Source organism: Marmota flaviventris, chromosome 1 (assembly GCF_047511675.1).
Source record: "Marmota flaviventris isolate mMarFla1 chromosome 1, mMarFla1.hap1, whole genome shotgun sequence".
Classification (NCBI taxonomy): domain Eukaryota; kingdom Metazoa; phylum Chordata; class Mammalia; order Rodentia; family Sciuridae; genus Marmota; species Marmota flaviventris.
Window position 1 is genome coordinate 165,949,347 of NC_092498.1, and position 25,013 is coordinate 165,974,359.

General features: G+C 46.6%; 1 protein-coding gene across 3 annotated transcripts in view; it reads left to right on the forward strand.

Annotated features, from left to right (window-relative positions):
- Cacna1d (calcium voltage-gated channel subunit alpha1 D) overlaps positions 1–25,013 on the forward strand; it is a 312,883-nt gene that overhangs the window by 247,763 nt on the left and 40,107 nt on the right. For all 3 annotated transcript variants that reach the window (XM_027947780.3, XM_027947782.3, XM_027947777.3), the window contains 9 exons: positions 1,841–1,947; positions 3,097–3,184; positions 3,749–3,856; positions 3,942–3,994; positions 7,815–7,961; positions 9,629–9,830; positions 11,786–11,944; positions 13,517–13,627; positions 21,631–21,714. In XM_027947780.3, the coding sequence (XP_027803581.2) occupies positions 1,841–1,947; positions 3,097–3,184; positions 3,749–3,856; positions 3,942–3,994; positions 7,815–7,961; positions 9,629–9,830; positions 11,786–11,944; positions 13,517–13,627; positions 21,631–21,714 (1,059 nt within the window). The remainder of the gene's footprint in view (positions 1–1,840; positions 1,948–3,096; positions 3,185–3,748; positions 3,857–3,941; positions 3,995–7,814; positions 7,962–9,628; positions 9,831–11,785; positions 11,945–13,516; positions 13,628–21,630; positions 21,715–25,013) is intronic.

The window sequence follows — 25,013 nt, forward strand, 5'->3', positions numbered from 1 at the left end:
CGTAGCCTGAAATAGTAACATACTATTTTCTTGCAACAAGATTTGCAAGATAGCTTGGGTCTACCTGTGTTAAGATATTTACTCTCTGATTTAATGGATGGGCTTACATTTACACAAACAAAAGGAGCACCCTTCAGATAGGGCAACCTAAATGTAGTGCCCATGCATGAGCTAACTGTTGCCGTTGCTGCATGTGATTTGTGTACTGAATGTGGAAGCTGCCCCATGGGAGCAGCTCATTCCTACCTGCTCAGAGGTCCAGAGACCAACAGCACAGAGCTAAGAACCTCCAGGAGTGGGTCCCTGTGGCTCTGGGAGAACAGGGCCATGAGAACTGTTGGAGTAACCATCTCCTAGTAGGAAGAAGCTGAGAAATGAAGATTTTAAACCACAGTTTTCTTTGAACTATTTTGAGGTTTTTATGTGTGCATCTCAGGGAAAAAAAAATTTATTTTATATTGGACTACTGTGGAACTTGGGCTCTTCACAAAATCTTCTATAAAGGAAACCTCAAATAACATGACCAGGGAATGGCTTCTTTGTGGTTATTGTTAATGAAAAATTAGCTCAAAACCAACAACCAACCAATATCTGTTTAAATTCTTTGCTTCAAATCTTACAAAATTTGAGTTCAGCCTGGTTAATTGAGGTTTTGTTTGATTTTCCACCTTTTCAAGTTGTTAAGTATAGTTATTCTTGGGCTTTGGGGAAATGAGATCCTGGGTTACTTAAAAGGGAGAAAAATGATAGCTGGTTTTAAATTTCCATAGTTTTGCCTCAGTGATTTAAATCATTTAAATTGTTCTTCATTTTGAAGGTATTTTAGAGAATAGAAACTAAAACAAGAAGCATTCAGAAAATGGAGGTGGACCCAAAATTATCTGACATCTGAAGTACTGGTTCCTGATGGCCTTGGCCATTTGGAAGGCTTTTTATTTGGTTAACTGATTGCAATTGCCATTTTGTAGGTCAAAGGTTTGAATATTGGCAATTTAATCAAGTTAGAGCTGATAATCTCCCAACTCTGCCTCTCCTTGACTGTATATACCGGAGCCTGTTCCCCACCTTTGTTTGATTTTATCTTTTAAATGAATAGTGAACTCTATAGAGTTATTTTTTCTCTGGGGAACTGTTCCCGTTGCCTGTAGAAAACCTCCCTGGAGTATCCATAGTATATACTCCGGGAGTGCACAGCAAGTGACAAAAAATGACATTGACACAGGTGTGATGTCCCATGATAGCTTCCTTGCCACACCTGGTACATGTAGAACAGTTAGGATTGGCAGTGCCCTTTGAAACAGGTAGCTCATTAAAGACCACTAGAGGCAATGATATGGGACCAGCAAGGACAAAGGATGGAAGTTTCTACGCAGCTAGAGCCTGTAAGTGCTGGACTCCTGTGCTTTCTCTAGCCTCCACGAGGAAGGCCGAACTGTAACAATGTAGGCTCCACTGGAACCTCTGGGAGGTTAGACCAGCACTTGGCGGGGAGGCTGAGTGGTCTGAGCAGTGGTGACAAAGTCACATGGCATCTCTTCCAAGATAGGCTCTTTGTAGACATGCCAACAATGTGTTTATGTGTGAAATTGGTGCTTGTAATAAAGTCTAAGTTGGTCACTTTAAAAATGGGTTGGAAGTCAGCTGTCCCTTTTCCATTTTTGTTTGAATACGTTGTTTGTGGTCTTTCAGTCCCGCTGGTGTACATTTTTGGACTTCCTAATGTGTACTTGTTAATAAAGTCATGCTTTCCTAGAGATTTTGTGAAGAGCACAGGTTGCTTTGCCTCTGGAGAGAAGAAGAAGAAAAAAAAACAGTAAATGACCCATGATTCTGCTTATAGATGACGACTTTTGGAGCTTTCCTGCACAAAGGGGCTTTCTGCAGGAACTACTTCAATTTGCTGGATATGCTGGTTGTTGGGGTATCTCTGGTGTCATTTGGGATTCAGTAAGTATTCTGGGGTGTGTGCTTGTGTTTGTACCCAACACCTTTGGCAAGATGGTTTATAGGAATTTTAATATGACTCATGAGGACTAGCATTGTTTTAATTAACTGTATTTACTTAGCCAGGATTGCTTAATTTGCCCCCATGCCAGAAAGCACTGGGGCAATTCATATTTTCCTGTGTTTCTTTTTTAGTTTTTATTCTCACTGCTAGATTGGATTTATAGGTTTATTACTCCCTGTGAAATTCTTTTAGCAGTGATTGAAAGAAATCTTGAGGAGGGAGGAAGCTAGGTTCTAGTCCTGGTTCCTCCAGGGTTTGCTTCCAGGCCTGAAAGCATCCTTTTGGGATCTTGATTCCCCATTCCTACAGGAGGGGCTGGGAACAAGGGCCCTCTCCTGGCTCCTTCCACTCTAAATGTGATTTCTTGGGCATCTGGGATGCAGCAGCTGCTGTGACCTTGCTTTTTGGCTTCAAGTTTTTCATATAGGATGGAGGTGGCTGCAGCTCCTGCCGCTCCCTCCTGGAGAGCCTATGTTCCAGTCACTCCCAACCTTCTCCAATGCTGCAAATGAGCTGTATTCTCTCCAGTAGGGCCTTTGAATGTGCTGCTTGCTCAGCCTGGAGCCCTTCCCTTCTGTTAGCTAATTCCTGTTTCTCCTTTGGGACTCAACCTGGCTATCACTTCCCTGGGAGGCCTTTGCAGGCTACCCCTAAGGCTGTGCACACTGCATTTTATCCCACTGGGGCACATGCCACTCAGGGTTTTGATTGCCCATCTCTCCTACCAGACTTAACTCTTAAAGGCCAGAGAAGCCCCAGTACCAAAGCACTGCAACCTAAAATCCAAGAACTACCTAGTGTTTGCATTGAGAAGAACAAAGCAAGTTTGTAAGTTGCATCTAGTTGCATCTCTGCCAAGATCAATCATGTGCCTGAGGCAGGGCTTCTGTGGGTACCTTGGGCTCAGCTCAGGATGCATTGGATGTGCTGGAAGGAGACCAGTCTTGGAGAGAGACCAGCTCAGCTTCCATGGATCCCAAGCAGGTTGTGTACTGGTATTAAAGAGATGAAGATCAAGTGAAATAAGTAATCTCAAAATATTGTATCCATTAATACTTCCTTGTTGGTTTACCTCTGCTCCTCCTCAGATCCAGTGCCATCTCCGTTGTGAAGATTCTGAGGGTCTTAAGGGTCCTGAGGCCCCTTAGAGCGATCAACAGAGCAAAAGGGCTTAAGGTACCGATTCTCCTCCTTCCAGCAGGGCTGGCTGCAGTTACTGATTTTTCTGGGTCAGAGCTGAGCTGATGGGCCTTTCCCACCAATTAATAACACCTTTGTGGAAACTGATGGCATTACTGTTTATTTGAGATCTTTTTCTTTATGATTACTATTCATTTTATTACTTTTTTCATTCAGTAATAGTTCTTTTTGTTCATTTTAGTCTTTACTCTCATGCAGATTATGCAAAAAGCTAAAGAGTTTGCATTTTCCTAAGTCCTTTGGGGGCAGGAGGACATTGTGGCACCTATATGCCAGGAATAGCTATACCCCCTAGCATTTCTTTTTAATTAAACCACCTTCTTTGTAAGTGGGCCCCTCTTTGGTTTCCTCCACGGGGGCCGCAATGCAGTGTGGGACCTCCTGCAGATAACCTGAAAAAACAAATACTAGGGACTGCAGAGTCAGGAAATCACATGAAAAATGCACACATAGAAGCCCCGGACTGGTGTTAGCTCACTAATGCTAAAGTAATGAAGGAAATGACACCCCTGCATCCCCTCCCCACTCTTGTCTCCCCAGCACGTGGTCCAGTGTGTCTTTGTGGCCATCCGGACAATTGGCAACATCATGATCGTCACCACCCTCCTCCAGTTCATGTTTGCCTGCATTGGGGTGCAGTTATTCAAGGTAGAGGGGTGCACTTCACGTGTGGCCAGGTGATGCTTTGAGAAGGAGCCCGTGCCTGACTGTCATCTGTCTGTTTTGTACTCAGGGGAAGTTCTATCGCTGCACAGATGAAGCCAAAAGTAATCCTGAAGAATGCAGGTGAGTGTCTTGGGAGCAGAGTCATTTCAGGAATTTCCAAGGAATACAAGAGGCCTGTGTGCTCAGCTCATGGCTGAATATTTGGTGTTTTTTAAAATTTTATTTATTTTTTGTAGTTCATTTGATTTCAAAATTGAGGTGAGATTCACCTAACATAAAATCAGTTCAAAGTGTGCAGCTGTGTCAGTGCAGTCAAGTGGTTGTGTCTTGTTCCAAAATTTGATCATCCTAAAGGAATGGGTAGCTGGATCTTGCTATTTGGTATAGAACTTACAAACTAAGGCTTCAAAATAATGATTATGAGATGCCCCAAGTAACTCTCCTTACATCCCTGTGGATAATGTTGCTCCCAAATAAAGACATGCAGCCCGACTCCCTGGTGTTTGAAAGCTGACTACCCTCTTCTGGTAGATTTTCCAAACTTCTTCTCTCCTTGTTCCTGTCAACCACGTTTTTGACCATAATTCCATTCACAAGAACAGGCAGAGGAGAGAGAAAGTAAAAATATTTATGCCTCCTATCCCAAGGTGGCCATTGAATATGAAGGCAGGCATGGAGACCCTTGCTCAGAGATTGGGGCTGAGCAGAATCTGTGTGTTCCCATCCTTCAGAGACCTGACCAACCGAGGTCTGGCTGCCCACATTGCTGATGTTGGTTAGGGGCTTCCTTTACACAGAAGGTATAGTCACAGAGCACCAGTTGCAATTTTTTTTTTAAAGAAAGGTTTATTTCTGCTATCAAAGAACAGAATCATGACAGTGTAATTTAACAATTCTAATTGGCTTCATTTTAAGTTTTAAAATCAGGTAACACTTCATTCCATAAAAAAGAATCAGTTTTCCTATGAGCCAAGCACTCATCAAAAATAATTTGATGAGTTAACATCAGATTATTTATTTTGCTTACACAAAATAAGGACAAGGGAACTTCATTATTTCTTCAGTTGAGAATGGCTGTTCTCCTTCCAATCCAGATTTCTCTTGGAGGACCAGATGTGTCAGCTTGGTTTGATTGACTCCATGTTTTGTTTTTTTTTTCCCCTGGAATATTGTCTCTGTTGAAAACACTGGCTTCACAAAGAAGGTAGCAGCAGGAAAATTTCAGAATCCAAAGCTTAAAAATAAGTCTTGGGCAGTGTGGGGTTATTTTCTGTCTCAAGGGGGGAATCATCTGGTGTCCGAGAGCCTGGGAACAGAGGCAAAGTCCCCAGCTGCCCATCTAGGAGATGTCACTCTCGGTAGCGTCTGGTGTCCTGACCTGTGCTTGCCCAGGATGACAGTGGGTAAGGAGCAGCAGGTCACAGGGGCCCCCTGACCCTCTGGGAGACAGAGCTCTCCCTGGGCAGACCCCGGGGCTAAGGGTCAGTGGCCAGGGGAGAATCAGCGACTGGCCCTGCCTGTGGTCCCTGAGGTCCTGGGGCAGGGATGCAGGAGGCAGCCAGTGTCACAAGACGTCCCTGTCCCCAGCCAGGCCAGGCGCCTGGCTAAGCAAGGAGAAAGACGGTGTCCCTCCTCAAGGCCTGGCCCCTGCGCTTGTCTCACTTCCTCCCCAGCACCTCCTGGAAGGGGAGGAAGTGACACCCAGGGGAAGGCCGGGAAGTGAGGCCACCATCACATTCAAGTTCAGGGTGTAACAGCTCAGGCTGCCTCCCAACAGGCCCCATACTCGGCTCCCCTTCATGGGCCACATCCCTTCTGAGAGTCACACCCTGCCCTTTATAGGCACAAGGACCCAGAAGTTCCAGGGACTGTCCACGTTTAGGCCCTCAGATCCAGAAGTTTAGGCCCTTGGATCCGGAAGTTCCTCAGGAATCCATGTTTAGGCCCCAGGATCTGGAAGTTCCTCAGGCGCACGTACATGTTTAAGCCCCAGGATCCGGAAATTCGATGGGTGCACGTTCATATTTAGGCCCCCGGATCTGGAAGTTCCTTGGGCGCACATCCATATTTAGGCCCACGGATGCGGAGGTTCCTCGGGTGCACGTCCATGTTTAAGCCCCCAGGTCCAGAAGTTCCTCAGGCATCCATGTTTAGGCTCTGGGATCCAGAAATGCCTCAGGCGTCCATGTTTAGGCTCCCGGATCTGGAAGTTCCTCAGGTGCATGTCCATCTTTGGGCTCTCGGATCCGGAAGTTCCTCAGTCCTCCATGTTTAGGCACCCGGATCCGGAAGTTCCTCAGTTGCACGTCCATATTTAGGCTCTAGGATCCGGAAGTTCCTTTGGTGCATGTCCATGTTGAGACTCTAGGATTCGGAAGTTCCTCAGGCGTCCATGTTTAGGCCGTAGCATCCAGAAGTTCCTCAGGCGCATGTCCATGTTTAAGCCCCTGGATCCGAAAGCGCTTCAGGTGTCCATGTTTAGGCCCCCGGATCCGGAAGTTCCTCGGGTGCACGTTCATGTTTAGGACCCTGGATCCGGAAGTTCCTCAGGTGCACGTCCATGTTTAAGCCCCCGGGTCCGGAAGTTCCTCAGGCATCCACGTTGAGGCTCTAGGATCCAGAAGTGCCTCAGGTGTCCATGTTTAGGCTCCCAGGTCCAGAAGTTCCTCAGGTGTGCGTCCATGTTTAGGCTCTAGGATCCAGAAGTTCCTCAGTCCTCCAGGTTTAGGCCGTAGCATCCGGAAGTTCCTCAGGCGCACATCCATTTAAACCCCAGGATCCGGAAGTTCCTTGGGTGCACGTCCATGTTTAAGCCCCCAAGTCTGGAAGTTCTTCAGGCATCCATGTTTAGGCTCTGGGATCCAGAAGTGCTTCAGGCATCCATGTTTAGGCCCCAGGATCAGGAATGCCTCAGGCATCCATGTTTAGACCCTCAGAAGTTCCTCAGGCACACATCCATGTTTAAGCCCCTGGATCCGGAAGTTCCTCAGGTGCACATTTAGGCCCCCGGATCTGGAAGTTCCTCAGGCCCACGTCCATGTTTAGGCTCTAGGATCCAGAAATGCCTTAGGCATCCATGTTTGGCCCTCAGATCCCCACCAGTTGTAATTTAACTATGACTGTGCCGCTCTAGAGGCACCAGCACCTAGGTTGTGGGGTGCAGAGTGCCCCTGAAGCTGAGTCCACAGCAACAGTGAGGAGACACCATCTCTTCCTTCTCAAAGCCTCTTCTTCCTCACCTGTAGAATAACGATAACAGACTTATCTCTTGAGTTCCTTCCAGAAGGAAAGTTCTATAAGAAACATCACATGCCCAAAACTATGGATTTGTTGGGGGAAAAATTGGGAATGCCATTAGTAATAAAAGAAAGAGATTAGATGTAAACTAAAGTGCAGATAGAAATATACCTGGGGGCTGGGGTTGTAGCTAGGTGGTAGAGTACTTGCCTGGCACAGTGAGACTCTTTGTTCCATCCTCAGCACCATATAAAAATAAATCAATAAAATAAAGGTATTGAGTTTGTCTACAACTATAAATATATTTTTTTTTAAAAAAAAGAGTTTACTTGGGCTTGTTTCCCAGAGCTTACAAAATTCTCTATGAACAAAGCTTTGATTCTTAAGCATATACTCTGAGTCTATTTTCTATGAGAAACATTTACCCATCGTGTGGTTTTCATCTGTTAAAAAAAAAAAAAAAAACACTGGGTGTCTGCCTAGCTGCTTTGGAGGATGCACGTTGCAGTTATTCAACAATTGTTCAAACTGTGGACTAGATTAAATGCAGGGAGCGCGCAGGAGAGACTCTACTTGTGCCATGCTCAGGTGAGGCTGGGTGTGACGTGCCTAGAAGAAAGTCTGGGGCTGAATGGCTGATTTAAAATAATTTCTACCCATCTTGTGTAAAACCAGGACAAATCCTGTTTCTTTACCTCTCTAGGGGACTTTTTATCCTCTACAAGGATGGGGATGTGGATAGCCCTGTGGTCCGTGAGAGGATCTGGCAAAATAGCGATTTCAACTTTGACAACGTTCTTTCTGCTATGATGGCGCTCTTCACTGTCTCCACTTTTGAGGGTTGGCCTGCGTGAGTATAGAAAATGTGCAGTCTTCCAGATGAGGCTCCTTCTTGCTCCTCTGGGGGCCTCTGAGCTGAGTCCTCTCCAAGAGTGAGTCTCATTTCCATTGTTCACAGTCACAGGCCTGTCCCGTGACTCTCTTTACTTTGGGGCATTGATCATCCCTTCCTGGCCCACAGAGCTCTGCTCTCTGATTAGTCAAATGGCTAACGTCTGTGGCCTGCTAACAGAACTCTCACATTGGTAGCAGAGATGGTATAGGTCCTGGGCAGCATTGCTGGATGGGACCAGGGGGTTCTGAGAGGCACGTGTGTGCCAATCCCCATTGGTAACCATTTCAGTAAAGGTGCCATTCTGTTGTTCCTAATAAGGGTCTTGAAAGTGTCCCAACCTGTTTGCTCATTCATTCTGATACGTAGAGTGCTAACGTGTGCCAGGTGTGGATGGTTTCCATCATGCCTTTTCTGTCATTAAGGCACTTGCTGGCTCATTCACTAAATGTGCTTTTGAAATCAGCTCTATTCAACAAGCTGTGCCAGGCACTGTGGAAGTAAAACCGTGGGCTAGGCATGATTCCCTCCTTCAAAGCACAGATCCAATAAGGGTGTCAGGGTCAAACCAGGCAGGAGCTCTGGTATGTCCTCGACATACAGAATATGGTCCTGGAGGATGGCTAGGATTCAGATGGGAAAAGTCAGACCAGAAAGAAGGAAGAAGGTGGCACGCAAATGGGAGAGTCTCTTGTACCTCGGTTGCCCTCTGATGCCCCATGCCCAGAGCAGCCACAGCAGGTGGGCAGGCTGACCCCCACAGGTTGGCAGAGCTCTCAGGATACAAGTGAAAGGCACAGATTATCAGAAGCTTCTGTGAGATCAAGGGATGGTTGGGTGGGGTTTGCTCGTTAGAAAATTGGTCCATTGAGAAAAGAGGCATGGAGTAAGGTGGTCACTCTGAACAGGTGGTGGCCATAGTGTCAGGTTTAGGATGCTGTGCTTTAGCACTCAGAGGAACTGAGCTCACCTCCTGACTCTGTCCCTGAGAAGTGTGACCTTGGGTGCTTGAATTGCTCTCTGAACATCCATAAAATGGGGGTGACAGCAATGTTAGTCTTTCCAGGTGCAAAGATGAAAGAAGAGGATATAGGAGTGTTGGGCACCATGGGTATGTGCATCTGTATTGGGGGATCAGCTGAAGTCAGAGTGTACATTTCCTACTCCCATTAAGAGTTCTGCTTGATGTATACTTATGTGTTGTGCATATTTTGTTTGAGGAACTCCCCTCAGTTCTTTGGAAATGCTTGGGTCAGATACTTATTGTCTTTGCCAGCTGTGTAGTTTTCGGTTCCTCCGGTATGATGTTCGTCCTCTCTCCTCTGTGAATAGAAAGGAGTGTTACTTGTGAAATCTTTTCATTTTCAGTCCTCAAAATAATTTCTACATGATTATATTGTAGGTTCCTCTCCTCTGGGTGTCAGCTTCAGGGCCTGAGGCTGAGGAGGGCCTCAGAGACCTGGTTGTATCCAGAGGTCTTGTTGGGTGGCACCCTGTGAGGAGATGAGAAACAGTGCCCACAAAAGTTCAGAATAACTCTGGGGACATCTTGGGGGAGGCTGTGGGCTGGGCCACTTGGGCGGAGTGGGATTGGGAGGTCCTTACTTGGTTTTTCTGCTCTCCAGGTTGCTGTATAAAGCCATTGACTCAAATGGAGAGAATGTTGGGCCAGTCTACAACTACCGAGTGGAGATCTCCATCTTCTTCATCATCTACATCATCATTGTCGCCTTCTTCATGATGAACATCTTTGTGGGCTTTGTCATCGTAACATTTCAGGAGCAGGGAGAAAAAGAGTATAAGAACTGTGAGCTGGACAAAAATCAGGTTAAAGTCACACACTGTGCTTTTGTCCCTCGAGCAAGAGCTGAACATCTCTTTTACCACCCTGCACTCAGAGAAGGGTGCCCCTGGGCTCACTCCCTATTCAGAGCGCACTCTCAGCCAGTTTGAGTCATGCCTGCCGAGTTAGGCTTCCATATACAAAGTAGATTTCATGATTGTAAAACCCATTTACAGTTGCCTTAGTGAGAAATCAGAGAACATGCAGGCTGCCTTCCACAGTCATGGCCCAGGAATGGTGGCACAGAATCTTATAGGGCCTTGTGGCCTGAGGCCAGTATATACCCATTCGAGTTTCCAGTCTCTACCAGGAGACTCTTTAGTATCTGCTTAGGCCAGACTTTCTTTACCATGGCACTATTGATATTTTAGGCTGCATAATTCTTGTTGGTGCTTTCTGGGCACTGTAGGATGTTTAGCAGCATCCCCAGCTTCTACCTACTAGATGCCAGTAGCATCTCCATCCTCCAGTAGTGACAACAAAACATTCCTGGTCATTGCCAGATGTCTCCTGGGGAGCAGATTTGTCCCTGAGGAGGAAAACCCCTCTAACACCAGAAGGGAAGTCAAAAACTTTAAACTGGAGATTAAGGTTTGAGTGGCATCCTTATTTCTTTATCTAGCACTTCGTTTTAACCAATCTGGTAGAAATAGGAGCCTCTGGCTCTGCATGGTGCCTTGAGGCAGCCAGGAGTCCTGTGCTCTGGCCCTGCCTGACTGCACCTGCTTTGTGACGTTAGGTACATCTCTGCTCTCCCATCTCTAACTGAGGGCATTAAGGAATCACCCCTTAGAGGTTCCTTTGAACCCTAAAAAAAAAAAAGTGTGAGATGAGAGCCTGTTCTGGGAGTTTCCCTAGTCCTCTTTTGGTAGCATTTCTGCTTTGGTTATGAAATAGTAAGCAAGAATGATCCAGCAGCCTGGGATTTCAGGCTGTAGCTATGCCCATTATAGAAATGTGAGGATATTCTGGCTTGGTTTGTAGGAGAACTTTCCTTCCGGTTGTCAGGGTGTCCTTGCAGATCCCACACAGTACAGTCTGAGGGAGCCTGGCCTAGCCCTGTACCCACTCATCCACTCCAAGAAAGATGAGGGCAGGGCCAGGGCTGTGGATGGGCACCTGAGGTTCTAAACAAGCTTAAATTGGGTCCCTGGTGTCAGTATGTGAGGTTGGAATGGTACCAAGTCCCAGACACAGGGAGCCTGCCTGCATCCAGAGTCAAAGCAGGAGAGTAGGTGCAGAGCCAGGGCCTCTGGTCTGAGGCTGGAGGCTGGGGCTGGAGGCTCTCTCTGGACTTGATGCAGAGGGTGGACAAGTCTTTGTCCCTAGAGCGAGTAGGAAGGATAGGTCTCTGGGTAGACACAAACTTAGTTTAATCCAGCCATCAATACCAACCATATCCTGGAGATTCTAAATCCCTGGAGCTCCCAGATAGACGCATGGACAGCTCACCATGAGTCACACATTCTGACTCCTGAGAGGTGTCTTATGTGGGTCCATCTGAGCAGCCCAGTGCTGCCATTCTCAGAGACTAAGTCAGCCCCTCTGGCTCTTGATGAGCTTGTGCCTGTGGGTGTTTGGCTTCCTGTCCCCAAGGACAGCTCAGCAAAGGACCTGGCCCAACAGTGGAAGGGAAATGCACTGATGAGGCCTGGACCAAGTCTGCTCTCTCGTGCTCACACTGCACGTCCTCAGCATAAAAAGCAAAAGTTCGGAATTAGTTTTTTTCATAAGCAAAGTGGGGGCTCTGCTTACCTCCTATGTTGCAATGGTAGCACTGGTGGCTGAGACCTTGGTGGTGCTGTGGCAGGAAGGGTGGTGGCTTCTAGTTATGTTCTAGTTAGGAGGCTAGAGTGAACTCTTGCAGAGCAGATGACCACTGTGGCTCCTTCCCTCAAAGTGCTCAGAACCTCTTCTTTGCCCTTTTCTGCCGTTGCAGCGTCAGTGTGTTGAATACGCCTTGAAAGCACGTCCCTTGCGGAGATACATCCCCAAAAACCCCTACCAGTACAAGTTCTGGTACGTGGTGAACTCTTCGCCTTTCGAATACATGATGTTTGTCCTCATCATGCTCAACACACTCTGCTTGGCCATGCAGGTAAAAATGGAGACAGCTGTGGGGACCAAGTCTGGGCATTCTGCACAGCCCTGTACCCCAGATTCTCAGGGTGGAGTGCTGCCCCCTCACAAGAGGATGGGTTTGATGTTCTGATGAATCCGGGTTATAGTATGGCCAGAGTCCATTCTGGCTGACTCTTACAGTAGATGTTTAAGATCACTCCTTTGTTTGAGACCATACAGCATGGCGGTAGGTAACATTCCCATGGATCCCGCATGTGGCATTCAATTCTACATGGGCCTCTTGTGGCCAGGGAATGGTTAAGTACTAAAGTTCTCCGGGGTGCGGCAGTGCATGCCTGTGATCCCAGCGGCTCAGGAGACTGAGACAGGATAGCGAATTCAAAGCTAGTCTCAGCAAAAGCAAGATGCCAAGCAACTCAGTGAGACTCTGTCTCTAAATAAAATACAGAATAGAGCTGGGGATGTGGCTCAGTGGTTAAGTGCCCCTGAGGTCAATCCCCAGTACCCAGAGGCGGGGGGAAAAAAAGGGACCACAGTTCTGGACTTGAACAGGCAGGAACTTCAATTCTGATTACTCCTTATCAGCTGGGTGACCTTAGAAAAGTTATTTAATTCCCTGAACCTGGCTTTCTTAATAGGTAATATGGGGAAATCTGTCACACCTACCTCAGAGATGAGGTTTAAGCTGAATTATTTGTATCAGGTGCTACACACCATGAACACCCAAAGTCAAAAAGTAAACCCTAAGTCATATACTTATTTTCAAGGGGCTTTCAACCATGGCAGTGGGGAATTTTATGATTCATGAAATCCTGGGTTTGATCTGAACTATAGTTACTTCTAGCTGACATCAGGGGCAAGGAATACATTTCACTCAAATTGCCTGAGTCAGGGTTTAATTTGGTATCAACAGTGAATGTTTTCAGGAATTATGTTGACGAGTAGCTATCACATTAGGACAGCAAGCAAGGATCAAGGTCTAGATCCAGATTTTGCCTGGACTCTAAGAACTTGTCAAACCAACTCTCCTTGCAATCTGGAAAATGGTTGTAAAGACAGTCGAGGATAAATTTTCTGGGGCTTCTTTACCTTAAAAATTCCTTATGAATGAAAAAGAGCATTTACTGTTTAAGATCACTCCTTTGTTTTAGACCATACAAACTGATATAGCAAAAAGTATAAAATCAGAGTAATTCTGCCTTTTATTAAACATAGACCTAAATGGCATAGGATTTATCCCTAATCAAATTTTGCTTTTGTTCATAGAAATTTTGGTAGTGTCTGCATTGTGCCTTAATCAAGGGCCTGAGTATAAGCCCTGCCAGAAGAAAGGGTGAACTCCCCTTCTCCTGAGCTGAGAGAATGGATTTGTTTTTCCCTCCATCATTCAATCATCCTCATCTTGTCACGGACCCCCTGGGCTTGGTGGGAATTTACCATGTGACCTTGCAATGCTGGTCGAGTTGGGAGAGGGTGCCGGACCATGGAGAGTGCCCACACAGTTGCAGAGAGCTGGGGAGCCTCCTTCTGCGAGGGTGTGAGATCATGGCCAAGTCTCTGAGAGCCATACCTCTGTCTTCCTCCACAGCACTACGAGCAGTCCAAGATGTTCAATGATGCCATGGACATTCTGAACATGGTCTTCACTGGGGTGTTCACTGTCGAGATGGTTTTGAAAGTCATTGCATTTAAGCCTAAGGTGAGTTGCTCAATCACTCAGAGAAAGCACCAGTTTCCTGTTGGACTTGTGTTACTGAATTGCACTCAGTTGTTGTGGCTGCTAACTGGGTTACCACCTGAGAACATTAAAATCTGATCAGGGCATCTGTATACACACAGGAAAATCAGTTTGCAAAAACAAAACCTCATGAAAACAATTCTGAGAAAAAGAAGAGAAGAGAATTGGGAATCTGTAGGGGGGAGATTGTTTGGAAACCTGATTTTCTGGTTCTAGAAGAGCATGTCTCATGCTATCTCAGGAAAACCTTCATTCTCTGAGCACTGGGGAAAGGTCCAAATACGACCATCAGAGTTTGATCCTGATTTTACTTTCAGATTTCTACCATGAAGACTTTGGTTTATTCTTGCTCTGCAGCACACCTTTCACATTTTATATAAAGTTCTAGAACCAACTGCAGACTTCTCACAGTCATCCCATCTTTTGTTTCATTTAGAAAAATTGCACTCTACTTTAAGAAAAATGGGATATGAAATATATTAAACCACACTGGAGGGCTCAGCATATCGCCTTTCCTTTGGGAGGACAGTGAATTCAGTCCCACGCTCACAAAGGCTATATCAGAAGAGGCAGTGTAGTTCAGTGTCCAAGAGCACAGATCTGGAACTGGACTGGATTCAGATCCTACTCTGCCACTTACTAGCTTAAGAAAGTTTCTTCACTGCCATGTGCCTCAATTTCTGCATCCATAACATGAGGATGCTAATAGTCCTCTTTCATGGACTGCTGTGACGCGTGAAGAAGTACCATATTTAGTGCCTGGCATGTGGTGCCAGCTGCCACCACCACTTTCTTCAGTGATGCTCCCTCATTCTAAAACCCTAGACACAGCAGCTGAGCTGAGCTGAACTATGAGGCATTTGTCCCTCAGCCTCCTCCTTAGCATAGACCCAAACTCTAAGAGTTAGAGGATGACAGAACCCAGTGCTCTAGTTATTGGTTCTCTTTGAGTGGGGTATCGTAACAACATTAATTTAAGTAAGACCATGGATTAAGAAATAGTTTCACATACTCCACAGTTACATGAAATTCTAATTCCAGACTGTTCCTTTCTTTAATTTGAATTAATTTCTATGCAATCTTTATCAGATCTTTGTGGACCAAAAAGAAAGGACATTTGTAAGTGATTAATTGGGTGATTGCAGTGGGGTCAAATTGGGCACCTTATGCATGGCCAGATGTTACCTACTGTGACTTGTCCATATCTACATACATAAACATTTCCTCCTTTTCCAAATTCATCTTAATTTCCTTTGAGATTTTGGTTTGCTTCCCTCTTACCTTTACTTCTTTGAACAATATTTGTCTGAACTGATGGAAAAGGTTGCAGAGTAAGAATGTGGAAAGTACTTGTGAAATGCATGTGGAACCCACCTATGGAACATTTCCCAGAGACCCTGTGCCATGTCTCCCTTTGCCTGGTGGTTAAACTCAGAAAGTTTTGAAAGCTTGAACCAGGCTGAGGAGAAAGTCCACTCACAGTATGTGAGTGAATGAGAGTGCACTTGTATGTATGCACACATGTGTACTTGAGTCTGTGAGTGTGTTTGTATGCACGCGTGTGCATTTGTATGCAGGCCAGTGCACCGGTGGCTTGTAGCACACTGCTTAGCCCAGGAGAGTTCTGTGGCGTGTGAACAGATGGGTGATACCCAAGGGAAATGAATAGCTAATTTATAATCAGTACTGAGAGATCAGAGTTTTTAAATGGGTGATTTCCGCCACACATTGTATTGCTTTGTAGTTTTACTCAGCAAGATATTTTCATAGCACAAGATGACCTCAAATTACAGTTGAGAGAACTTTTCAAATAACAATAGCATCCTTGCCCTTGGAGAGCACCCAAGCCAGAGGAGATGGGTCCTCTATCACTGTGTGCCTGGTGGAACAGGGGAAAATGAAATCACCATGAAGCAAAGCTCTGCTTGAAACCTTTATTTCTTATTCTTCTCTTTGATGTTTTTAAGCCAAGTTCAGGTGAGGGTGGTCTTTTACAAAGAAGTCAAGGAGGCTACCTCTATTCTCACAGTGTGATAGTGAGGGCTAAGGAGCAATGTTGTCAGGGCTTCAGAGACAGGAACGTGCCAAGGAGGTGGCCACAGGGCATTTCAGTCTCATCTCAAGAGAGTCTTTGTCCCCTTAAGGAGCTCTGTATCAGAGTCCTGGGGTAGCTTTCTCCACAGTAAGAGCATGCCTTCTAGGAGAACTCACCAGCCTCTGTTAGGAGAGAGAGGTTGCAGTTGTCATATAAAACCATTTCGGAAAGTGAAATCAGAAAAAAAAAATCCATAGTGGTAGGTAAGAAGGCATTTCAGGATGCAAGGGTTAAAAAAAAAATTGAGTTTCCTAATTCTGAGAACTTTTTATACATAAGGAATCTGAGAAATGGGGCCTCTTGGGAGATAGCGCATTTAGAAGGAAATGGTTCAAGGCCATGTAAGGCCAGTTACCCAACACCCACAAGCAGGAAGGGGATGAGGTGGGAAACCCAGAGGTGAGAGATTCCACAGTGGGGAGGCAGTCTTGCTTCATAAGAAGAGTTGGTTTCGAGCACTAGACAAGCAAGAGTGGAAGGTGATGAGTAGCCAAAGAGCAAAATAATTGGGGAAGGGCAAGCAGAATGCACATTTTATTGCACCCCACAGGGGAATCCACCAGCTGGGCATCAACCTGGTGCACTCTAGGTTGTGCTTTTGACTTGGAGTTGATCATGCAGCTGTAGGGTTTGGAAACATAATTCAGGTAAGAGATGAGCCCTGTTCCCCTAGCCTTCACCTCCAGGAGAAGCTGCTGTAATTCTGCAATGATTTCTTATGCTCCAAGGAGAAAGGTTTAGGAAAGAGGGCATTCTCCAGAGGGTTGGCTCCAGCAAGTATAAAGAGCACATTGTGGAGTCAGAATGGCCTGACCTGTCTATTTCTGGATACCACACACCTGATGTTTTATCCCAAAACTTGGTCCAGATCCAGGATACCTGCCATGGTTGTGGGATTTCCTCCCAGTGAGCCACACCCTGTTCCATGTCTTAGTCCTTAAGCCTTTTGGTCTTAGTTCTATCCTGAAAATGTCTAATTCACACTCCTACCCACTTGGGCTTGGAAAAAGTAGAAGAGTTGGGTTTGGTGCTGTTCCTTACTTCTACACAGAGCCAAAGCACAGTAGGTTGTGGGTTGCCTGGTCTCATCCACCTCTTGGGTAGCACACCCTGCTCCAGGGCCCCTGGCAGGAGTAGGGCTTCTTAATACAGTTCCAACATTCTTCCTGGAATATGTTCTGCACCTCCTGGAAAGAAAATTGGATACTGCCTTTCTAGTTTTTCAATGATGACATCTTTCCAAGTGATTTCTTTTCAATGCCAAATAATACTAGAAACCAAGTATTACCACCCTTAGAACTTCACATTGGACTTTCTGATGGGTGCTTTCATCTTGTCCCTCAGTCTCAGGGTATCACAGAGCTCCCTCCCAGTCCTCTTCTCTCCAAGTAAGATATGTGTGTACCTAGGGCTGCAGTAGCCCTCTGTCTCACCAGCCTTGCCTACTGTCCTCTCTCCTGGGCAAATGCCTGCTTTCTCAGAGATCTCCCACTCATGGAGAGCCCTTTCTGTACTTATTCCCTTTGTAAATAACAAACTGACCAGGCTACTCTTCTGGCCCTGGCCACCCATTATTCAAGGAAAAGAAATGTGATTTTCTTAGTCTAATATTTGAAGTCCTCTGCAAAACACTTGTATAAGCACATTTCTGCCTCCTTTCCTGCCACTCTCTCTGACATTCCTTCTGCTCCACCCCATCCCCAAATGTGAAGATGCCACTCCTTTCCAGGTCCACAGACCTTATTCTGGAAGCCTTTAAGACCCACTGGACATTACCTCCCCAGGAGAGACATTCCTGCCAGCCCAGCCCAAGCCAACCTTTCCCTTCAGAGGTACATCTGAGAGATGCTTACCATGCAGTGTTGCTATAAACACTGCTGAGTCTCTGTTTGCTGATAAGCAGCTGCTCAAGGTCACAGGCTGTGTTTGGGTCCACAGTACTTCATGTGATGTCTCCTCAAGGTGGTTACTCAGAGATTGGTGAAATGAAGGAAGGAATAAGTGCTTGAGCCTCTTGGCACAACTTGGCCAAAGACAGCACTTGCTTTTCTATCGGTTTCTAGGTAGAGTGTTTGCCAAAGTGGGATATGTTTCCCATTAAGCCCCACTTTACCTTTGGAAAGGTTTAAGCTAGTCACAAAGTTGCTCATTACTGTTCTACCAGAACTTGGCACTACGGGTCATCACTTGGGTCAAATATTGCCCAAACAGTCCCTGCCAGAAGTTAGTAAGTGATCTGGCTGCCATGGTAAAGGACAAAGGGCAGGTTGTTTGTGGAGGGTTTCTTTAGCTCTGCAGATAAGAGTGAAGCCAGGCAGCAAAAGGAATCTGGACTTGGGCTGAGTTTCTTGTTTTCCATTTGCAACCGTTCTCCAGACACTGGCCCTTTGCCATCCTCAAGCCTGTGCTATATCCTGGCGAGGGGCCCAGGAATAGTCGTAGCCCAGCCTCTGCCTTCCAGGAGCCCGCTGTCGGGCAGGAGACAGACACCGACAGACAGTCAAAACAGGGTTCTTAGAAAGAATGGAGCTTCCTGACTCTAATGTCTGCATTAATCTGGTTCATGATTTAGGTTTCCAGAGTCAGAATTGTTTCTGAATAATGGATATGATTGCATGTGGTGGGCTTGCTTGGTCTTTTCGGGTAGGGAGCTGAAAAACAAAAATAGAGAAATGGATAGATTTGATTGCTCATTCCACTGGAGAGTTACAGAATTTGGTGGAAGTGATCATCAGCCAAGAGGAAGAGCATGGAGATGGGCCCTGGGTTAGGAGCTCTTGTCTTATCTTCTGGTTACCCAGATGCTATGGGCCTTTGGTGGGGAAGGGTGGGGACTGAGTCATGCTCACTCTAGCAGTGATTTCTTCAAAATAGGAGGCTGTTAAACAGGGAAGCAGTACGTAGGAAGAAAAAGAGGACTGACATTTTCTGCCTCTCCTGTCCTCCTGTCAGAGCCACCTGCACCAAGTCAAGCCTCCTATAGCCTAGATTAGGGGTGTCAGCTTTTGGTCCATGAACTATTATGATTTGGGTGCCATTTTGTGAGTGCGAGGGATTTTCTAGAGAGTCATATTTCCAAAAAGCTCCAAGACCCAAAAGAAGTGTTAAGCCCCTGTCATATTAATTCAAAAGGATTTTATCTATTCTGGTGAGTGATGATTGCCTTCATGGAGAATAGCTTGTAGGTGGATGGGAACAACCCTACAGTGGGAGCATTGATCATTCAGGAGAGGGACAAGCTGTCAGGAGTAGGACAGTTGTCAGGAGTAAAATCCCAAGGCTAGTGGGAGAGCTGTCTGGCGCAAGAGGGAGTGGTGGGTTTGGCCTCTGGCAAATCCCACAAAGTAACAGGAGAGAGATGCGGTGCATGTGGTATGGGTTTTGTGCCACAGGAGAGAAGGAAGAATGCTTGGCTTTTACTGCTATGGGAATAACCTGGAGCTCTAGTGGCTACTCATGACCAAGCATTTGATTAAGGCATAAATTCCTCCCCACAGGAGAGGGGAGGGGTTGCCACATTCCCTTTAGCTTCTGAGATGCTCTTAAGTCCATGAGGGAAAAGGGTAGTTTCTGCCTTTCTGTGTAGTCTGAGGCACTGCTGTCCATCAGAGAACTGCTTGTTACCTATTTGCCACAAGAGGACCGTGGGCACCTCAGCTCCGGCATTGAAGGCACCCTCTGACTCAGCTGCCTTCTGTGTCAGGAGACCTTGGTGAAGGACACACACACGTCTTCCTTCCCATTCTGGGGCTGGCTGTGTATCCCACCTCTGAACACATCATGGTCTAGACCTCACAGACGCCCATTTTCCTGCAGTGTGGCCAGCAGAGAATCATGAACTCATGAGAGGACAAGCCAAGAAGTACAAGTGGTGTCTTTGAAGTAGAGCTTCTCCTTATACTTGAATAGGTTATCAGATTTGCTGTAGGCTAACTGCTCCTGTCAGCTTCTTAGACTGCTGATAGGGGGCCAGGAGGTTGACAGGCAGGAAGGGACAAGTGTGAGAGCGGCACTGTGATTGTCAGAGGGGGACAGGCTGAGTGGGTCAGGAATCATGGCAGGTGGATGGGGAAGTCTTCCATTGTTTAGTGAGAAATTAAAACAATAAACCATGAGAGTATAATGGCTCCCCCACGAATAGGGGGAATGATTAACAGGCAGTAGAGTGAACATCCCTACTCCAGTTATTAGGGCAGTCGACATGCCCACATTTTCTGTAGTGTTACAAAAGGCTGTGGCCCTGCAGTGGTTTCTGCTAGGCCTGCGTTTACTCACAAGTTCCTGGGACCTGTCACTTCAAAGTACCTCCTGTTCTTAATACAGTACTAAATGTACCATTATAAGAATCCAGGCCTCTCTTTATATCATTCAGACCTGAATTTTTGTTTCCAAAATGTGCTCTGACTTTTCCAGAAGATACTCATGGGCCTTCGCAGTCTGGTCCATGGCAATCAGAAGCCTCCTGGCTCTGTGTTCAGTCCTTCCCCACCACTACTATGGAGGGCTTCCCAGGGGTGTCAGGAGACAACGGCAGTGGTTTAGCACCTACTGTCCTGGTCCCAGAAAAAGATGTAAAATTTTTTCACGTATGGCACATATACATGGATTGGTAAGCCTCGTGTTTAAGGATGTACCTTAGAGCTGGCTCAAGCTATAAGGACCTGGAAAAACAATAACTGGGAAAGACCAGTAAGGTGCAGATTAATAGAGAAAGTGACACATTCACATATCAAGTAGATTCAAGGCACTGGGCTGGATGGAGCTGGTGGAGGTGGGACAGAATAGTCCTCACCCTTGAAAGGCTTTCATTGTGGTAGATGTGCAGTGTTCAACAAGAGAGAGAAAGAGACAGACAGACACACAGACAATATGGTGAGTTGTGGGCAGTCCGGAGGGGCTGAAATTTTTCTGTGAAGGGCTAATATTTATCTGACCCTGAAGGAAGAAGTAAACTTATGATCAAGTTGGGTTGAGGAGTTTTGGATTGCAGAGGCATCTGGAGGTGGGGAAAAACCTGCTCCTGTTTTTGAGGGACAAAGAGGAGTCCTCTTAACCTGGAAGGTGAAGAGAGAGTGGGAGAGCAAGAGCTGAGACAGAGGGTGGAGCCTGCTGACAACGTGAGGCTTCTGGTGGGGCCTTTGATGGTAGTCTTCTCCTCAGAGCCCACCTTGGCTTCCCTGTGCTGATTCTCCCGCCCCACAACCAAGACCTCTCTGCCACAGAGCCATGCCTCAGGGCTGTGCACACATCTCTGCCTGTCTCTCCATCAGCCCTGACCTAGTTGTATCCCCATTAGACCAAAATGTCTTTGAAGCCAGGGACTGTTCTTGGTCACCCTCGTGGTCATACTTTCTGGACCACTACAGTTGGGGGAGGGCTGCTGGTTTATTTGAAGGGGCCCGGAAAAGGAATGAGATGACTGTTGACAGTGCTCTGTAAGTGAGAGAAGAGAAGCAAGTGGGTGATTAAAGAGCCTCAAAAGAGTGGGAGAGCCTTACCCTTCTGTCAGCTGATGAGGGTGTGAGATCAGCACACAGGGTGGTAGGGTAGGGTTGCCCTCTGTCTGCTCAGGGCCACGGGTCTGTGCTCTGTGTGTGTGTGCGTGCGCATGTGTGTGTGTGTGTGTGTGTGTGCATGAGTGTACACCCACCCTCTTTCACACACATCCCCTCTCACACGCAGAGGTACACAAGCCCCCTCTGTGCCCTTTCCACCAGTGGACAGTATTGTTGCCCCCCCCCTCTTTGGCTTTACCACCCAACCTGGTTGCCATGGGTGCTGTGGGGACTCAGATTATGTCCTCATATGATCCGTGTGATGTTTCATTCATACGTGCTCATGAACATCTGCCCCTGCCTGCTCTGTCCAGGGGTATTTTAGTGACGCCTGGAACACGTTTGACTCCCTCATCGTAATCGGCAGCATTATAGACGTGGCCCTCAGCGAAGCTGACGTGAGTATGCGCCTGGTGTGGCCTGCACCCTCCTCTCTCTTCTATCTGCACACTCTGCTCCCTGCCCTGCAGTGGCATCACCTGGACAAGTCACAGATCCCAATTGTACTCGATTCGAAACTGAGCATTTCCTAAAGGAAAGCTATGGGAAAGACCCCTGTAGAGTAGAGCCTTCACCCAAAAGGCCTTTGCAGACACAAACCACCTTTGCAGGGCTGACTTTCTGGCCGCACTGACCCCAGGCACTGGTAGGCAAGGTAAGCTAGGGTGTCTCTAATTGTTTTTATTTGCTGTGTCAGAAGTGATACCCAAAGGGATATATCTATGACATGTTTGTCTTAGGGCAGTTTTTCAAGTAGCTGAGTAGCATAACGCTGAGATGTTCCCCTTCGATAACACTGTCCTTTTCTCTTTTTTCCTGTTGTGCTTCTTCTCCTCTGTGGCTTCTGAATGCTTGCCCTAACAGCACTATTTCACTGATGCATGGAACACTTTTGATGCCTTAATTGTTGTTGGTAGCGTCGTTGATATTGCTATAACTGAAGTGAATGTAAGTAGCAAACTTTGTGTCCTACCATGTGATTGTTTTCATTAAGTCTGACATAGAAGAGACTAGAAGCTCCCCCCTCCCACCCCCATGAATGTCCAGCCATTCTGGAAATCCAGGCACAAATTCTTGTTGCAAGATGTGAAGGCCCTTTATAGGCTCCCCTTCCCCACCTCTGTCTTCTTCTCCTGAAGAAGTGGGACAGTAAGCCTGGAATTTTCGTTTTGGAAAGAGAACTATATTTTTAAAGATCTTTATATTAACATTTTAAGGGCTAGGAGTTGATCGTATGTGTAATGTGAATGCCGCCAATCACTAGTTGTGTGATCTTGGCAGGTCACCTGACTGCTTTGTGCCCCAGTTTTTTCAGCTGTAGAATAGAGTTAATGTATGCCCTCGTGCCCACAGTGTTTCTGTGGAGGCGCAGAAGGGAGACCCCACAGCCACACCTGAGTATGCTGTGGTCCTTGCCTATACTCTGAGTCTGGCTGGTGATACTGGAGAACCTGCCAGGCTCTGACTCCCCAAGGGGTGATGCTGGTAGGACCAGGGCAAGGAGGGCCTGCTGCTTATTGGGGAGAAGATCAGTACTCCTTTGTCACATGCTGCTGAATCTTGATGAGGGAGCATGTGTATAGCAACTTGCTAGGTGAAGCAGGCCTCCTCCACAAGCATCCTGAGAACCCCTTCAGAAGTAAACAGCTTGAGAAGGGGCGCACCACTCCCATCCAGCTCCCGTGGTCTGACCCATGCCCCAACTGAAGGCCCAGGCAAGCAGAAAGGCCCTGCTACCTGGTCTGGCCCCAGTCCCTCAAAAAGTCTTAGTGGGTGTCCAGTGTGTGTGCCCTTTGAGGGGACAAGCAGAGTAAGGGCAGGGACTGTTGTGTAGTCTTGTCTTCTGCTCCATGTTGCCAGTGCAGCCCTGCCCCTCCCAGTGTTCTGCCTGGCTGACCTCTCAGAGTTGAGGATTCTTGGGTCCATCCTGATGCCCAGACAGCCTGTATATCAAATGAGGATGGTGAAACCCCTCTCTGACCCTTTATGAGGCCAGGCTGATTCTGCAGTGTGACTAGTGGGATAACCACCAGTCTGGCAATCACAAGACCTGGCAGTTCAAGCCCTACTTCATGCCTGACTTGTTGGACCCAGACCTCAGTTCCCTCATGGGTCCTGTGGATTGAGTGAGGCCCTCCCTGCCTCACAGGTCTGTTATGGAGATAAAATGATCTGAATATTCATAAACATACTTGCTAAGAAAACAAAGTGTTAGGGAGATACAACAGTACTATTGTAAGTACAGATTTTCCATGTGATAAGTGAAATGGACTTTAAGATGTTGCCATGTCCAAGAAGGTATGATTCAGACCTCGTCACACCCATGTCCATGTCATGACAGGATTCTGAAATGGTATTTAGCTAGGCCTAGGCATAAACATCTCCCCGCCTCCTTAAGTCCAGACTTATGTAAATTCTCCTTTGTGTGACATATTCCATAAGGCAGCTATAAAATGGCTATTCGGGATAAGATTCATAAATGACTTCATAAATGAATTCATAAATTCATAAAATAGACTGGGCTTTCATGGACACAAGTTTATAGCTAGACATCTGCCTGCTTAATCATCTCAAGTATAAAGTGCCTGCCACATATATAAGAATTCCAAAACAGACCCTAATGTAGTGGGACGGAGACGGCCTATGATGAAAGTGAAAAAATTCAAGAGCTCTCATCCCAACCTCCTCAAAGCACGTGGGGCCTAAAGTGCTGCAGCACTGGACGGTGTAAATGCTTAGTTTCTGGGTACCAGGATGTAGCCAAGGTTGTTCACCAAATGGGCACCCCGCTTCCTTATGCTGCCCCACCTACTAGCTGGCAAAGTGGCACCGTGCGTCCAGGGCAGCGCCTGGCTTCCTGGCTGCTTCACATGTGCTGGGGGCCAGCTCCTCCCACCATACCTGTCTCCCCCTCCCCTGGCTCAGCCTCACCCATCAGTGTCTCAGTGTTGTCCTGCTTCACTGTGCATCAGGAAAGAGCCAGATGACCACTCAGATTTCTAGGTAGCAATTGACAATTGAGTATCTGTACAAGACAGGCTTCTGCGGGATGTCTTCATTCCTGGCATTAGTGAGCTTTTTAAAATCACTAATGCCAGGAATGTCCCTAGACTTTGCTCTCAATCAGTGACCTTTTCCCTGCTCAGCTGTACCCTGAGACCAAACACTGCTCAGCCATGCCATATTAGTTTCTTGCCCTGGGCTGGTATAGTACCATCTGGAGATCTCAGTGTTTCTCCACTGAGCTTTGGCACAGAGGGAGTGCTTAAGGCCACCTCATTTATTTAATCTTTCAACACACATTTCTTGAGCGTCTACCATTTGTAGGCCCTGGGCTAGGCTCTGGAAAGACCCAAAGATAAAAAGACTAGATATTCTTAACCTCTGATGGTATAAATACATGAGAACAGAACTGTTGATTCCCACAGGCTCCCTACCCCCATGCCTATGGCATTCTTCAGGGGAGCAATACATGTCACACCTTGGTGGCCTTGTCCCCTGAGCTCCTGGGTCACCTGAGCATGAGCACTCTTGGTCTGTGTTGGCTGGTTTTAGCTTCCATATGTCATCATTTTTTGCAATGCTTAATCTGCTGTACTCTCTCCCCCAAACTCAGTTGATCTTTCTTTTCTGTTTCCTAATTGATTTTCATGTTGGTTTTATTTTTAGAAAATTGTAGCGGCAAGTATATATAAAC